Source organism: Hippoglossus stenolepis, chromosome 21 (genome assembly GCF_022539355.2).
Source record: "Hippoglossus stenolepis isolate QCI-W04-F060 chromosome 21, HSTE1.2, whole genome shotgun sequence".
NCBI lineage: Eukaryota > Metazoa > Chordata > Actinopteri > Pleuronectiformes > Pleuronectidae > Hippoglossus > Hippoglossus stenolepis.
In genome coordinates, this window is record NC_061503.1 from 9,595,061 (window position 1) to 9,610,370 (window position 15,310).

General features: G+C 42.6%; 1 protein-coding gene across 1 annotated transcript; it reads right to left on the reverse strand.

The window, feature by feature from the left end:
* Positions 1 to 581: 581 nt before the first annotated feature.
* Positions 582 to 14,224, reverse strand: si:ch211-183d21.1. Its single transcript, XM_035146408.1, has 12 exons — positions 13,962 to 14,224; positions 11,067 to 11,915; positions 10,738 to 10,918; positions 9,335 to 9,474; positions 8,494 to 9,059; positions 7,809 to 8,082; positions 7,465 to 7,660; positions 6,212 to 6,396; positions 5,840 to 5,935; positions 5,348 to 5,512; positions 3,405 to 3,498; positions 582 to 2,455 (listed from the first exon to the last, which is right to left on the reverse strand). Exons 2-12 carry the CDS (start codon positions 11,890 to 11,892, stop codon positions 2,392 to 2,394), a joined length of 2,787 nt encoding a protein of 928 aa, XP_035002299.1. The 5' UTR covers positions 11,893 to 11,915; positions 13,962 to 14,224; the 3' UTR covers positions 582 to 2,391.
* Between the last annotated feature and the right edge of the window lie 1,086 nt (positions 14,225 to 15,310).

Below are 15,310 nucleotides of genomic sequence, written 5' to 3' on the forward strand. Positions count from 1 at the left end.
TGATGTGGAGCCGTAGCCGTGGAGGCCAAAATGAGACACATGATTATTGTTAATAAGGCTCAGCAGTGGGGGGTTTCAGATGGCATCTGAGAATATGACTGCAGAGGTGATAAACAAACAGTGTTCCTGGTGCAAATTGACAGATCAATACTGCATATGAAATATCATAGATTTCCGGGGATCACAGTCAGGCTCAGAGACGGGCGGCAGGAACATCCGGCCTCAGAGCAGCGACAACCATGAATCTTAACTGCAAATGTTCTGCACGACACAGGAAGGAAAACAGAGGAAATAAACCGGAAGGTAAATCCTGTAGAGGAAAGCTACATATTGAAACTGCTGTAGATCAACATTGTCGGAGCGCAAAAGCATCAAGAAGCAAGAAACTCCACTAACTAATTTAAAAGTAATAGTTGATTTAATATCTGATGTATTTTTTGCTGTTGCAATTTTTGGTTTATATCATAATATCAGATTATCTCTAAATTATCACCGTGGCCAAAATAATTCACATTAATGATAAAATCACAGTATTTGAGGAAAGTTAAAAGAAGAAGAATCAGAATAATGATACTATTAAGTCATTTTTTAAAACATTGTTTATTGTGTGTTTTAGCTCATACAAAAATCAATTATGCTCAAATGCTATAAAATACAAATCCTGACTGGGGCTGTGCAGATTGACGAGCGGGATCATAGACAGTACAATATCAATGACAATATTCATCTCATGTTTCCATTAATGTATTAAAATATAATCACTCATTTACTCGGCTATCTGCATCTCCTGTGCAGACATTTGTCACTCCTCTTGCTTGTCGTTTTTCCTGGTTGTCAATAAAACTTTAGGCCTTAACTACAAGCAAATGGCCAGTCTGCTTTAGGTTTATTACGTCAACTGTTTTATGCAAAATCAAAAACATATCAGGACACAATTGAAGACATTTCCAGAAGATTACACTACACACAAGTGTAAAACGTCATATTTGCTCACTTAGTTTACATGATTATGCAGATTTTACATTTTTATAAAACATCTGGATGTATATGAAGAGCTAATAGTGCTGTGTGTGATTTCATCGGGTTAACTCAGCTTGACAGAGGTGTTAAAGCCAGTATCGACAAAAATGGAAATGATAGACATGGAACTGAGGAGGAAAATCCCCTTCACCAGGGTATTTAAAACAAACAAACAAAACAGACAGTCTGTGCATCGGTGCAGACGAGTAACAAGGCAAGCAGCACGCGGACATCGTCAGAAACGGAGCATCTCCAAGCACTTATGTTTATTTCATGGCACTTGATGTCTTGGCAATTTCAATATTATTTAAACCTTCATCTTTAGGGAATCAAACAAAGTTTTGAAATCTTTTCATATTTTGATATTTTTCAGATTGGGGATAAGTCGCTGCCTCCTGAGAACACTAACATAATTATGGCTGCACGCTGCCTCTAAGAAACGAGGAACCCGCTGAACAAATCACATGCACGTCAAAAGGCACAGCAGAGGTTTCTGAGCCACTTCAACACAAGTGTAACATAAAATAGCTCGGCTTTTTTCTTGCCCCTCGACACAAAGCAGTTTCATAACTCGGACAACAAATACTCTTCATTCCAAAAAAACACTTCTCACATCCTTTTTTTTACCCTAATTTTCACTCTTACAAATGTAAACAGTTTGCTTTAAGTAAGCATACATAAGTGGTTACGGACGCTCATCAACGAGTTAGCTACACATAATCACATTTAAAAGACAGTCAGTGAGACTCGAGTCTGAACTGGACAAGTAGAGCATGCAGCAGCAAAGTAAAGCAGGTAGTCGACTCATTTTGAAGAATAAACGCGAGCTTAAACAAAGATTATCTTTTTTTCTTTTTTATAAAACCTGTTAAGACACTGTAGTACCAGTTGAGAGTGAAGTTCATTAAGTTGTAACGAGCTTCCTGCATAAATCAAGAGCATACATTTTTTAATTTACACGCTTTTCTACCACAGTAACAAACAAGTCAATAAAAATGACCATTTAGGACTCAAGTATTTTAACATCCCTCCCTTATATCTTCATTTTCCTTTAAAAGTAGTAACCAGCAATGTTCGCAGGCAACTAAATATGATGTTTTCAAATTCAACACGCAGGCTGCCGGATTTTTATGTCAGTGTGTCACCGGTGCTATAAAGTATCACATGTCACACAGTGGGTGCAGCCACACTGTTGATCAGTGATCTCCCAGAGACCCGGAGAAGGACACTTGTGGTGCAATATTGTTTCCAAACAACCACACAATCAGTTACGCACAGGTCTGATTATTACCCCCGTCTCTCTCTCTCTGCTGAGGTCCTTCCACACACAAGCACTCCCAGACGCAGACGCACAATGATTCGAAGCCTGGATTATAGATCTGACAGTCCCTCTGCGTGTTCACTCAGCTCCATGGTGTAGTAGTCCAGAGGACGCCTGAGAAAAGTGACAAGAACATTAACAAACACACACGCACGTATACACAATCAACACATCGGATTGAAGCCTCAGTTTCCAGTCACTCACATTCAAAGTTTTCTTGGGCTATTTTGTTGATTAAGTTGTATTCTTTACCTTTAGACCGCCCTCACTCTGCTCTCGGCCTTTCTTATCAATGAGTTTTAAAAATATCTGGACACAGTTGTGATCTCTCAGTGTTTACTTGAAACTGGAAGGAAGGATGGAGAAAGGGGGAGAACCTATGACATTTTAGTGCAGATCCACATCAGAAGGGGGATCGAGGAATGTTTTGAGAATTATTAATTAAAAGAAAGAAGTAATAATTGAGAAAAATGTATCGATCCTGCTGAAAATAACAGGGATGTGGTTTCATCAGGGGGCTGTTGGGCCTTGGGGGAATAAACACTCTACTGTGCGATTCCAGTTAAATAAGATTTTACACTTCATTCATACAGGGTACCCACATCTACATCTATCATGGTTGTAGACCGTATTACTTCCCGAAACTTCAAACACATCTGAAAGCCGTTAGACTTGTGCGACCACAGAGAAAAATACCATGAACAGACATTTCCTTTCACAGCCAAAGGCTTTTCTAAGAAAACCAAGAAGGGAGAATTTATCATTGTGGATTATGGAGAAATGAAGGCAATAGGCTCTATGGATAAAAACAAAAGAAACACATCCTCAGGGAGAGAAGCACTTATTTGATTCTAAATACGCTACAACATTGTGTAGGTTGAAATTTAAAACATTAGACAAGTGTTACTCATCTTGCTTTGTGAAGATTTCTTGTGAAAAAAATGGAAATTAAATGTTGTTGTCATGGTCATTGTATAAAGAGGTCTGTCTGTCATCAGTGTGCACATCCAGCCCAGCAGAGAGGGAGAGAGATAAGGAGAATGATGCAACTAACAGTGCTCACCTCCTCCTGTAGAAATATGTGAACAGAGCAGCTCCGAGTCCCAGCAGCACCAGCACTGCTATTATCAGTCCGATCTGTAAACCCAGGGTCGACGCTAAGGAGACAAATGAAAGCTCAGTTACACTTTCGGGAACATGATGATAACTTTAAAACACCACAACTCACAGATGAACAGATTTTGTTTGCTTTTGGATTCCACAAGTCCATTTGATTGTCTATTTGCAAAAATAGGCCGTGACAAGATGCAGAACACATAACACATATCAGTTACAGATTGTAAATCCATGCAGCCAACTCTGTGCAACATGGACAATAACATGTAAGAACAGTGTCTGTGACACATTTCAACACAAAAGGCTCTAAAAGTGCCTGGTGTGTTTGAACTAAAACGCCTGTCAAGACCTAACAAAGCACACAATAATCTATTTTTCTTTCTTTTAAAGTGGTGCAGTGCCTGTACTTAGCCCACTGGTTTGGAACAGGCGATTTGTTTCCCCTGTGGTGATGCCACTAGCTGTTTTCTTTCTAAAGCTTTTCGCGGCAATTAAAGACCTGCTGCTAAACTGAAGCCTCACCGCTGTTGCTGCTCAAAGAGCAGTTCACCTCACCTCGCCGCCGAAATGTGGTCATTTAATTGTTAATGATTTCACATACCTTCATTTCTTGTTCTTTTAAGACATCTTACATGTAATAATTATATATCCTTATGTATTTCTCGATTCTTCTATGTGAATCATTGGCTTTACCTAAAAATGAACGACATGACAATACCCCCCTTGGGTGCTGGCTGCAGTGTAGGTCATGAGCCTCCATGTTAGTGGATGGGACATGGACCAAAGATGGTTCCTGTCATATTAGTTTAGTGTCACTCTGATGTATGTTTAAGTTTTCATTTTTCCATAACATTTTTCTGTAAATCATAGATTGTATATAGAGATGGACAACGCGTCTCGACTTCCTCCCACTATTCAGAAATGAATCGGGAAAACCTTGGATACGATGTTTTTGTATTTTGTATTATTAGAAAATTTACACAAACATCAGTGTGGTAAGAACTACCTAAAGTGACGGAAGCTTTCTTTGTATCATGTATTGACAGGACCTCGATTCTGCAGCTCCACACCACGATCACTACTGCACGGACAAATGATGCTGCAAATCAAGTCAAAAGCGCAAAATGGCGGCACCATCATTCTGGATATTTTGGTTTCATTTTTGTTCAACGTGAGGAAGTTGAGACAGAGTTTCTCTTTATTAACACTTTATGTCGTATATTAAAGGTCCATCTTAGGAAGAGGTTGTTCCCTGATTGCCATGACACTGCAGCGACACCGACTTTGAATGAGCTCATAATAATCACAAGCCGTTTTCAGACATGAACTCTGGGAAATGTACTGAGAATTGAGTCTGGACATTTTCCAGTTTGCCTTACACATGTGAAGAATGCAGCCGGAGATTGATTGTCCGTATCATTTATGTACATTTATGAGATATTTGTGTAATTTGTTCATCATCTGTCATGTGTCAGAAATGTCATCGACACACCCACTCGCTTGCTGTGATGTTTTTCAGGCATTCCAACATTCCAACATTTGCGTTCTCACTTACAGCAGCTATAATGATAATAATGAACCACTGTTCCTCCACAGCTTATCTGGCAGATTTGACCACAATGCAATCCATTATTAAATCTTTTACAAGGACATGTTTAGAAACAGACATTACATATGAAAACTATGTTACAATAGATGAGGACTCAACACCAAGGGAATTCAATGCGTTAACAAAGCCCAGAGACATTTCTGAGGTGGATTATCAGAACAGCGTACAGACTCTTAGTTGATTTGAATGCTGAGAATCTGTTCTCTTTAAAGTACTGAGAGTTGTGATAGCAGGTGTTTTGTTGTGCCGGTTAGCTCGTGATGTGTCGAGAAGGTGCTAACCTGTGCTTGTGAAACGGCCCGTGGTTGGAGAAGAACAGACGTCTCCCTGAACAGAAGAGGGATTCATGTGCGACGTCTGGGTGATGAGGGCCTTCTGATGGTCCGACAGAGCCTGGATGTTCCCCCACACTCGCAGCCAACCAGACACACAGGAGAAGTTGGCCCCTTGAACACGAACAGACAGACAAGTGTTTCATTATCTACACACAACTCGGTTCACCATCTGTTTCAAGATGTACTCTGATTCGTTCAATTGTGCGAATTGAACGAAGCCACCATCGACCGCTTGTGAGTGGGAATCTGCTGAAGTTGCTCTCATTTTCAAATCTATGCTGAAATGAAACCTCGAAACCACCATGTCACATCATGAAACCTTTTCACAGCAATTTCTTGAAGACCGAACAAAGGTCTCAGGGAAAAGGCGGTCAATGGTTACATTTAAAACTGCAAAGTGTGATGGTGTCCAGTTCAAAGTGAGTGAAAGTGCCTCACCTTGGAGATACAAGGCAGAAATGCCACAGTGACACCTCTTCTCCAGGTAGTTGGCCACATCAGCGACCCTCTTCCCCTGAATCAGACTACTGCAGTCTGTGGAAAACAGGGCAGCTGTCAACTTGCACAAATGCATATTTATCATATTATAACTGGTAGAGAAAATAAATACTGACAGAATTTCAGATTTTTGACAAACAAATGACAAAAAAGATTTGTTTAAGAACGTTTATGAGCTGGGATCGAACCAGAGACGCTGCAACCACACAATCTGCAAAACATTCAGCTCCCTCCTTATATCGTTCTCCTTAGACACTATTCTGTTTCACATTTAATGATTATTTTAGTTTTGTTAAATGTCTGACACCTCACCTCCTGATTGCTCCTGCCAGTCACTGGACAGGGGTCCAAGGCAAAGGTCAATATGACTGGAGAAGGCGGGGCTCGGGCAGAGGTTGGTGCTGTGGGGCGTTGGGGAGGAGCTTGTCCAGGAGGAGGGGCTTCTCACCTCACAGCACGAACAGCGGCTGAGCGAGACGGCACCATCCTCCACTGACCTGCACACACATGAAACAGTACAATGTATTAAAATACATCATAATGATGACGATGAAGAAAAAGTAAGGATAACTAGAATGAAAGCATGTTTATAATCTAACTATATATATATATATATTAGATCTAAACTGCTGCTTGATAAAGTTAAATCAAATACAAAGAGTGTAACTTAATGAAAAAAACTAATGCTTGAAGAATGTCGATCAGACACAAATATTATCTGTCGTCTAGAACGCCTCAATTGTTCCAGCTGTGATTCAAATTGATATAATTCAGTGTCTGAGCGGTTTCTGAAATGAAACAAAGAACAAACAGACTCTTCGAGATTAAAAAATAATATTTTTGTTGAGCAGAATCAAATATATATATATATATATATATATATATACGGCTGTATTTTATTTAGCTGCTTCAGGCTCCTGGTATTGGCTCATTGCCATTGGGGTCACTGTAAAAGCAATGAACCAACATCGCTGTTATTAGTAACACATGTGCCTTTTCTCTTAAGCTTGTATAGTACACGGTGGTAAAACTAAGGTCGTTTAACCTAATAACTGGTTTCTGCTGTATTGTTTAAGGCCCTAATAACATAGCAGGGGGCCAATAATCGACTTAGATCTCTAATGTAAGAAGTAATCACAGATAGACAGTGGATTAAGCCGGGTCTCTTTTTTCCTTAGTGGCCTCACTTAACTGTGACTGAAGCAAACTTTAATATCACAACCCTGTCAGAATCCCTACTACATTGAATGATTATAGAATGGGGGACAGTTTTAATTTGTCTTTTTTATCAAACTCTCACACCGCCCTAACCCGCCCTAGTTCACCTTAGCAGTGGAGGTTACCATGGTAATCTTCTCTTTTTTTAAAGTGAACCAGTTGTGATCATAAAGCACATCAGGGCCCATGCAGGTATCTTGATCAGGCTCTATCTGTGGCCTGGACCCACTTAAGATTAATAGATAAAGGCCTTTAAACGGTCAGCATCTTTTGATTGGTTTAAAGAATTATCAGGGGTTAAAAGTTCAATCATGTAAAACTATTTCTGTTAATTTTACTGTGTTTACCTGAGTGCTGGTATGACTTGTCTCCCTCTGGTGGTGGACAGAGAGGAGAGCAGCTGCTGGTTTTCACTGAACACGATCATGTCTCTGAGACTGGAGTTGGTCAGAGCCGTGCCAGCTCTGCAGACACTGAACAGGTCATAGCACAGGACGACCGCTCCTCGTACCGGCACCGTAGAGCCCTGCGGGAAAGTCTGATCTATGCAGGGGAGAGAGGAGTGAAGGAGCATGGTGAGAGGTGGTAGAGACGAGAGGATCCGAAAAACACAGACATGGTTGTGAAGAAGGAGATAGAAAAGATTATTTTTATCTATCATCTATCATCTATCGTCTCCCACTACCCTCACCTGCTCCAGTGACATTTCCAACAATGTAGAATCCATCCTGATCAATAGATCCAGTCAGAGGAAGGGCGATGACGGTCCCGCTGCGCTCCTGGTCAAACACAGAGAGCACCAGGCCTCGCAGGTCTGTCATGGGGGGCCCATGCAGCTCCACAAAGGCTCTCTGCTGGCTGTGATTGGTCCAGTGACCACTGGCCACCTCACTGATGACCACACCTTCAGGGGCTGGAGGCGGGCGGGGGCAGCTGTTCTCCCTCAGAGGGGTAGGTGGAGCCACCTAGGATGACAGATGCATGTCTTTTAACAACTCTAAATACTTGTTATCAGACAGAATTAAAAAGAAGACAAAACCTCTGGTTTAGCTGCAAAACGTGGCAAACTATCCCTTTAAAAACTGTTGCGTTTTCATTATACCTTTTAAACAAAATTAATGGGTTATACGCAGGTTTTTTAAATAGACTAAAAATGTGCTTAAAAAGCTATCGACTCCTTGCCCATTGTCAGTAGTGAAGTTGCACTTTTTTGAACATGTTAGTGGGTGTTTGAGGATTTAGAGGATTTATATATGAAAGGTATTTGTTTTCCACAATGGTGTGCTTCTGCCAATCTGTAAAAGCAGAGTTTGTCAGGAACTGACTTGCTGTTAAATTTCAGCACTGTCTTTGAAATCTCTTGTCTTTGTACTCACTGAAAAAGCAGATAGGTCATGGGGGTAAAGGCCTCGACAGCGGCTGAGAGACTCATCCCCATGCAGAACTTCTGGATCCTCCAACAGAGGCAGCTGTCCCGGGGTCAGAGCGTTGCTCAGCTCCTGTGCCTCTTTATCGGAGCCTCTCTGCCGGTACACCACTGCATCCAGTAGTCCTTTAGTGGGAATCCCCCTCTGCGTGGCCGACGGTGGGCCATATGGGCTGCGGTAGAGCGCCACAGCGTCTGGCCCGTTCTGGATGGTGTTTGGAGGCAGGCGAAGCGATGGAGCCGGCACCAACCTGTCACTGCCCAGCAGAAAGTAGCCCTTAGAAGTAGTGAAGTGTCCACTCAGGCTGATCTCCCTGTAGGGTTTGTTGTTGTGTGCACTGAACAGCAATATCCAGATCCCCTGCAGCGAGACTCGGCGACCTGACGGGTGCCAAAGCTCGATGTACTCGCCATCCTCAGCTGCACCGGGTGTATCAGTGTTCAGCTCATTGATGAGGAAGTCGCTGTTCCCCCATGGTGGGAGGTGAGGCTGTGGGTCTGCACCTCCTGGAATTCCTACAGCATAAAAGAGAACGTTTGTTAGATGCGGTTAAAGGAATCAATGACATATTGGGGGATTCACTTATTTGCCTTCTTAACAAGATATGGCAATATGAGGACGCACAAGTTGGTTAGCTTAGCTTGACAATATGACTGGAAACAGGGAAAAAGGGTAACAAAAAAGGCCTACCAGCTCCACTGCAGCTTACTTACACATTTTATACGCAAACCACAATTTAATTTATATAATTTTTAAAATAAGAGAATTCAAGCGTCATTCAGAAACTCACCAATACTGTGAGGGCAGATCTTTGGCCAGGGGCACTGGTTGGGCAGCCCAGGAGTTTGCGGAGCCTCCCAGAAGACACCGGGATCTCTGGGCCAGGACGCCACACCACAACGACTCAGGTCGAAACCTCCTTCTCTCAAACTGACAAAATAATGAAATCATTAAGAAACAACCCTCACAAAACGGACCCTAAGGAATCATAGGGGATATAAGTTGTTGTGTCGGTGAAAAAAAATTAGTTTATTCCATTGTGTTGCAAATCCCAGTTTGCGGCTCAATTTTTTCATCATGAAGGATGAAACATTTTTGGCGCGTTGGGTTTTTCCAGTAAGAAAACAACACAGTGAAATTTACATTAAATGTATCAAAATTGTACATTTATCCACGATCGTGATATGTATTGTTATCTCGTCATATTGCACAGCCCTGATGGTTCTAATATTACTGTTGATTAGTGTCGGATGATAAATTCATATTTTGCATTGGGATTCTGAAACTAAGTTTGAATACTCCAGTAAATCTAGTGGTATGGTTTGTTTCAGAATAAAGTTAATTGAGCCAACATTCTCTTATGAATCATCCTGTCTTCAGTGATCACCAAACTTTTCTTCTAGTGTCAGCAGCAGTCGGACAATTTAGTTTTTTTGTAAAATATCTTCAGAACAGTTGGATGGATTGCTGTAAATTTGGTAAAAAAAAATAATATCTACAGCGCCTTAAGGATGAATTGTCACTACTTCAGATTCCCTGGCTTTTCCTCTAGTGCCACCAACAGGTCAAACCTAACTAATGCTGTGATATACAGTACCTCAACATCTACAACACTGGTTGTGACAGAATTTGGTACGATTGTTCATGCCCCTTAAGGATGAACTGTAAAAACTATGGCAATCCTCCGAAACGTCCTCTAGCACAACCAACAGGTCAAAAATCTTGTTTGTCTTATATTCAGGTGATCGATGAAATAGCACTTTGCTCAAAGCACCACTGAATCTACACAGCCTCACAGAGCTGTAAGCGTAGCTGTAAATCTCTAATATTATGTATAATAATGTATAGTGTTAATGTGTGTTATGTCATATAGTGTATTGTGTTTCTTGTGTATTTTAGGGTTAGGGTTAGGGTTAGGGGGACAGTGTAAGATCTACTTCTCCACTGTGATGACACTGGCTAAACACAGGAAAAGAGCATTAGCAAAAAGGGAACAATGATCACAAGCTGATCCTTTACTTAATAGATTTCACAACATTGAAACTACCGCCTCTGTACTGTAACTGCTGAACATTACTAACACCTCTACTAACAAGTTTCATCACACAAGTGCTGATTCATTCTACCTCTTTCATGTACTCCGGTCTAATCCGTGCAGTTTTATAGGAGTGGAATAAGATCATAGTTTCTTGCCTGTTGCTGAGTTGGTACGGCTGTCTGCCCGGGATGAGAGTCTCGGTGAGGTTGGCACTTGGCTTGTTTCCGGGTCCGGCGAATACAAACGCATCTAACGGCTGAATCTGACTCAGTGGACTGCCCACAGGGAAGTCTGAGGCCCTGCCGCTGTAAACAGCTACTGCACCAGACTCATCTCCTGAGAAGAAATCATAAGAGGAAGAAAGAATTTACGATGAAACGAAAGAGAATCAATGAATAAAAATTGACCAAGAGTCAATGGTGGGCTTCCTCGTGCACTGAAAAGCTACAGTGGACGAGATCACGACGACTCACAGCACACTGACCTTTCATGTAGTTCTTCCCTATCGTCATGGAGATCAGCCAGTTCCTGGAGGTCTCCACATTCACATCCACACTCACACTGACCCTGTCTGTTTTCCCATCCAACACCACCAGCACCAGAGGACCTGCGGCTGGGGCGTCCGTTAGCTCCACAAACCCGTCCACCTGCCCTCCTCCCAGCTTCAGCTCAGTGATGACAGGACTGGTTAGTGGGGCAGCAGGCGGGGTGCAGTTGTTTCGCTGACCTGGGGATGGCGAGGACACCTGAAAGCCCCACCTGTCTTCGGACATCAGGCACCTCTCGATTGACTCATCCCCCTCAAGTGTTGTCTCGTCCTCGACGAAGGCTGGCTCTCCAGGTGTCAGCGTCTCAGCGAGGAACTCTGCACCCCCAGTCCGGCGAGTCATGTACACGACGGCATCCACCATCCCGACAGCCGTGACGTTCATCTTCTCATTGTAGCGACCAGCAGCTGTGTGGTAGAGGACGATGGCGTCTGGGCCGTTCTGGACCGTATTGGGAGGCAGGAGGATGGCGGGTTTGGGCAGCATGTCCACTGAGCCCACCAGGAAGAAACCTCTGTCGTTTGTGCTGTGGTCTTTGAGATCCAGCACCTTGTAGGCTATATTTCCATTCCCGTTATAGAAGACAAGGGTGTAGCCGTCCAGCGAAGCCCGTTGTCCACTGGTGTGATACAGCTCCACAAACTCAGTGGTGTCCAGTCTCGGGTTGTCGGCGTTGATCTCGCTGATGATGAGGCAGGGTTCACCCCTGACTATCGCCACCACCAGGCAGAGACAGGCCACGCAGGCAAAACTCACTGCCATGGTTTACAGATCCTCTGAAAAGCCTGAACACAGGGAAATACAAAATCTCCATCAGTTACATTCCTATAGATGCAATGATCAACTGATCAATTACTTAGTTGATCAAATTCTCTGGTTCCAGCTTCTGAAGTGATAACATATACTGGTTTTCCAAAGTCTTAAAAAGATTTTAAAAACATACTCTAACATGATTAAGTTTTAGACAGTTGTTCATTCTAATGTCAACCTGAACTGTAGCAAATAATGATTTTTAAAGAATTTTCACATTTCTATAATAATTAAAAGACCAAATGATAAAACAATTCATTGAGAAAACAGCAAATAAACCAATGGTAAAAGAAAAACTCATTTACATCATACATTCCCCCGAACTGGATATAAACTGAGTATTAAAATGGGGTTTAATAATATCAAATATTTGATAACTCGAAAACTTATCGCAATATAATTGTCATCAAGAGCTACAAAACAAAAGTCCAACATCGATATGCCTCTGCATTGTGTAAGCACTGTGATGAGGTACAACACACGATTAATCTCACTCAGATTGGTAAAATGTTTTACAGTTGAGCAATTGGAGCTGATAATATCAGCCTTTCACAGATATAACACTATCAGCATTTAGGGTTGATGATAATGCGGAACAGGAAAGCAGCCTACTTCTTCAGGGAGATGACTTGATAAATATAGTTAAAGCAATCTGCTTACTGAACAGTTTTGATAGAGGCCCGGGCGGTCACTGGGACATTGTCAGGAGACTCTTGAGTTGAGGGTGACTACTTGGATGTACATGATTGTGTATATGCAATAGAATATAGTCACATACATCTATCATGCATGGATCTGTGTTTCGGGGATGTGATGTATGTTTGATGTATCCACACCACCTCAATATACTGTCACTCTCTAAGACAATTGCAGTAGATGTGCTGTATATAATGCATCACGTAGACCCTCACCCAACTGGATTGTCTTGGATTTGTGTAAATACTTTCTGTTAAATATGAAAAACAGGAAAAGAAAAAGAAACAAATATATACATTACAGATTAAAGGTTCACTGTGTAACAATTACGTGAAAGGGATCTATTGGCAGAAATTGAATGTAAAATAAACCTAATGATGTTTTTACTAGTGTGTTTCATCTAAATTGTATGAATTGTGGTTTTCTTCACGCTTTATAATGAAATACTTTACATCAGGATCGGGTCCTCTCTACGGAGGCCACCATGTTTTTTACAGTAGCCCAGACTGGACAAATTAAACAGGTTTTGAGTTGTTACGACAATTGAAGGCTTCCACAGGTTATTCATCTTTGGCGTTTATAGTTATTTGTCGGCTGATTTATCAGTATTTTATTTTGCTCCCAACAAATTTGTTGGAAGGAAATACTGTTGTGACATTCATCGCCTTAACGATATGGACTGATGTTAATCTTGATCTAATGTTGTGTTAACATCATGATTAGATCTAATGTTTACTGGTCACAGATCACACTCCCTGGTGGAATGAGGAAAAAAACATCACAACATGATGAATGAGTCTTCTATGAGTTTTCTTTTTTTTCTTCGGGGGGTGACATTGGGAATGCACGTCTTCAGCATGAGTCACGAAATGTTGCGAAAGACAAAAGGGAAACTTTTGAATGAAAACAGTGAATCCGAGAAACGGAGAAACAGTGAAAGGCTTCCGCGGCGTTAAATGGACAGAAGTGCGGAGTTTGTCAGGGGTTAACGGGAGCATCTGTTGAGATTTAACCCGGTGTCATCTCCGAATAAAACACTGAACATTAGCCACAACGATGAGGCTTTAACAGGCGGCGTTGTCTTACGCAACAGTTTAAGAAAACCGCGTGAAGATGCTAACAAACAGCACGCAGAGTTAAATTCAGCCTTGAAATCGTCTCCCGTGTCTGCACAGTTATTCCAGTCACGGTGAGGCTCCTGTGTGTGTGTGTGTGTGTGTGTGTGTGTGTGCGCATCTTTCCCGTCGAGGAATAAAACAGAGAGACCCTGTCAATGTGCCTCCTCTCAGCCCGGCTCCGGGCTCCTCCAGCGCGGCGTCACTTACCGTGTGCTGCCGCTGCTCCGTCGAACCGCTTCGGTGTCAAAAAGAAAAATGTCCACCCGTCCGCGGGGACAATGTTGTTAAAGTTAGTTTCCAGTCCTCCGCCGCTCCCCTCATTCACAAAGCAGCGCTTCTTCCTCCCGCCCCCCGGATCCCCCGGCCTGTGGGCGGTCAGACTGACGGAGGGGGATGATGCCTGTCAGGGAGGCTCCTCTGTTTTCTCCCCGGCTCAGCTCTCCCTTCGCACGGCCACAGCCGAGCGACAAACACCGGCACAGCCCCAGGAATGAGCCGCTGTGAGTATCAACACACGGAGGGACCGGGCGACATTGCTTGTACCGAACGTCTTTAGAATAATGTCAAAGCTGCTGGGCTGTGTTGTTAGAGCACTGTGTCTTTTGAGTTCATCCCCAGGGGCCTCGTAAAGACCTGAAGGGGGCCCCTGACCCCACTGTGTGAAACAGGAGAGAGGGGGTTCACATCAATGAAAGTCCCGCCCAACGCAGGTTACAGCTCCTCAGGGGCGGATCGAAGGGTTTTCTGAACTTGGGGCCACAGTTTTCACTTTTAGTTCAGAATTTGAAACATTCCTTCAGACGTTGGGGGGGGTCAAAGTTTATATTTGACCTGCAATGACCTGTTCAAGTTCAAAATTATACAGTCCAGACACACATCAGACCGTCTGAGGTAGTTTGTGTCACTTTCCCTCTCGCATGTCCTCTTGACCTAAAGTAAGTCAGCGATGTGAAGCCGTCCTCAGCAGACATTCATGACATCAGAGCGTCTAAGCAGCGTATTGAAGTATTTTGGGTTCTACAGCGTATAGATGGCAAAGTCAAGATCAAAGGTGAAGCTGTTTGTCGTCTTTGTACCATGCGACTGCCTAATGACGAATCTGTGGGTTCACCAGTTGAGGAGGCATCACGGACGAGCGGACCAACGTGAAGTGTTCAACTTTGTTTGACTGTTCGCTCATGCGGGGGGAATGTATTGGAACAAATCGTGTGTCACGTCAAATTCGTTCAAACATGATTTCTGGAAAAAATGCCAATTGTATGTCCAACACCCGTGTACAACTTCTGATTCAACCAAAGCTTTAAACAAAGCCCCACATCACTTAATATACATGTATTTTGAAAATTGCTCCATGTTCAAGCTCATTGTGTTCTTCAAAAAAGCGTAGAAAATGAAACGTCTTCCTTTAAACCCTTTTCTGTGCAGATATGATGTCACTAGGCCGACTCCTGCAGCCATTGACCTTCCAGTTGAATAATTAAGTGTAAAATTGACCACAGAAAACTTCAGTTCAGTTTTACTCAGTGGGTCAGTGGGACCAGAGTTTCACTTCTGTT

Coding starts and splice junctions, on each gene's coding strand:
- si:ch211-183d21.1 (XM_035146408.1), bottom strand. CDS start 11,892: ATGGCAGTGAGTTTTGCCTGCGTGGCCTGTCTCTGCCTGGTGGTGGCG. Junction 10,919..11,066: donor AGGGAAGAACTACATGAAAG/GTCAGTGTGCTG, acceptor ATTTCTTCTCAG/GAGATGAGTCTGGTGCAGTA. Junction 6,397..7,464: donor CAAGTCATACCAGCACTCAG/GTAAACACAGTA, acceptor ATGTGTGTGCAG/GTCAGTGGAGGATGGTGCCG.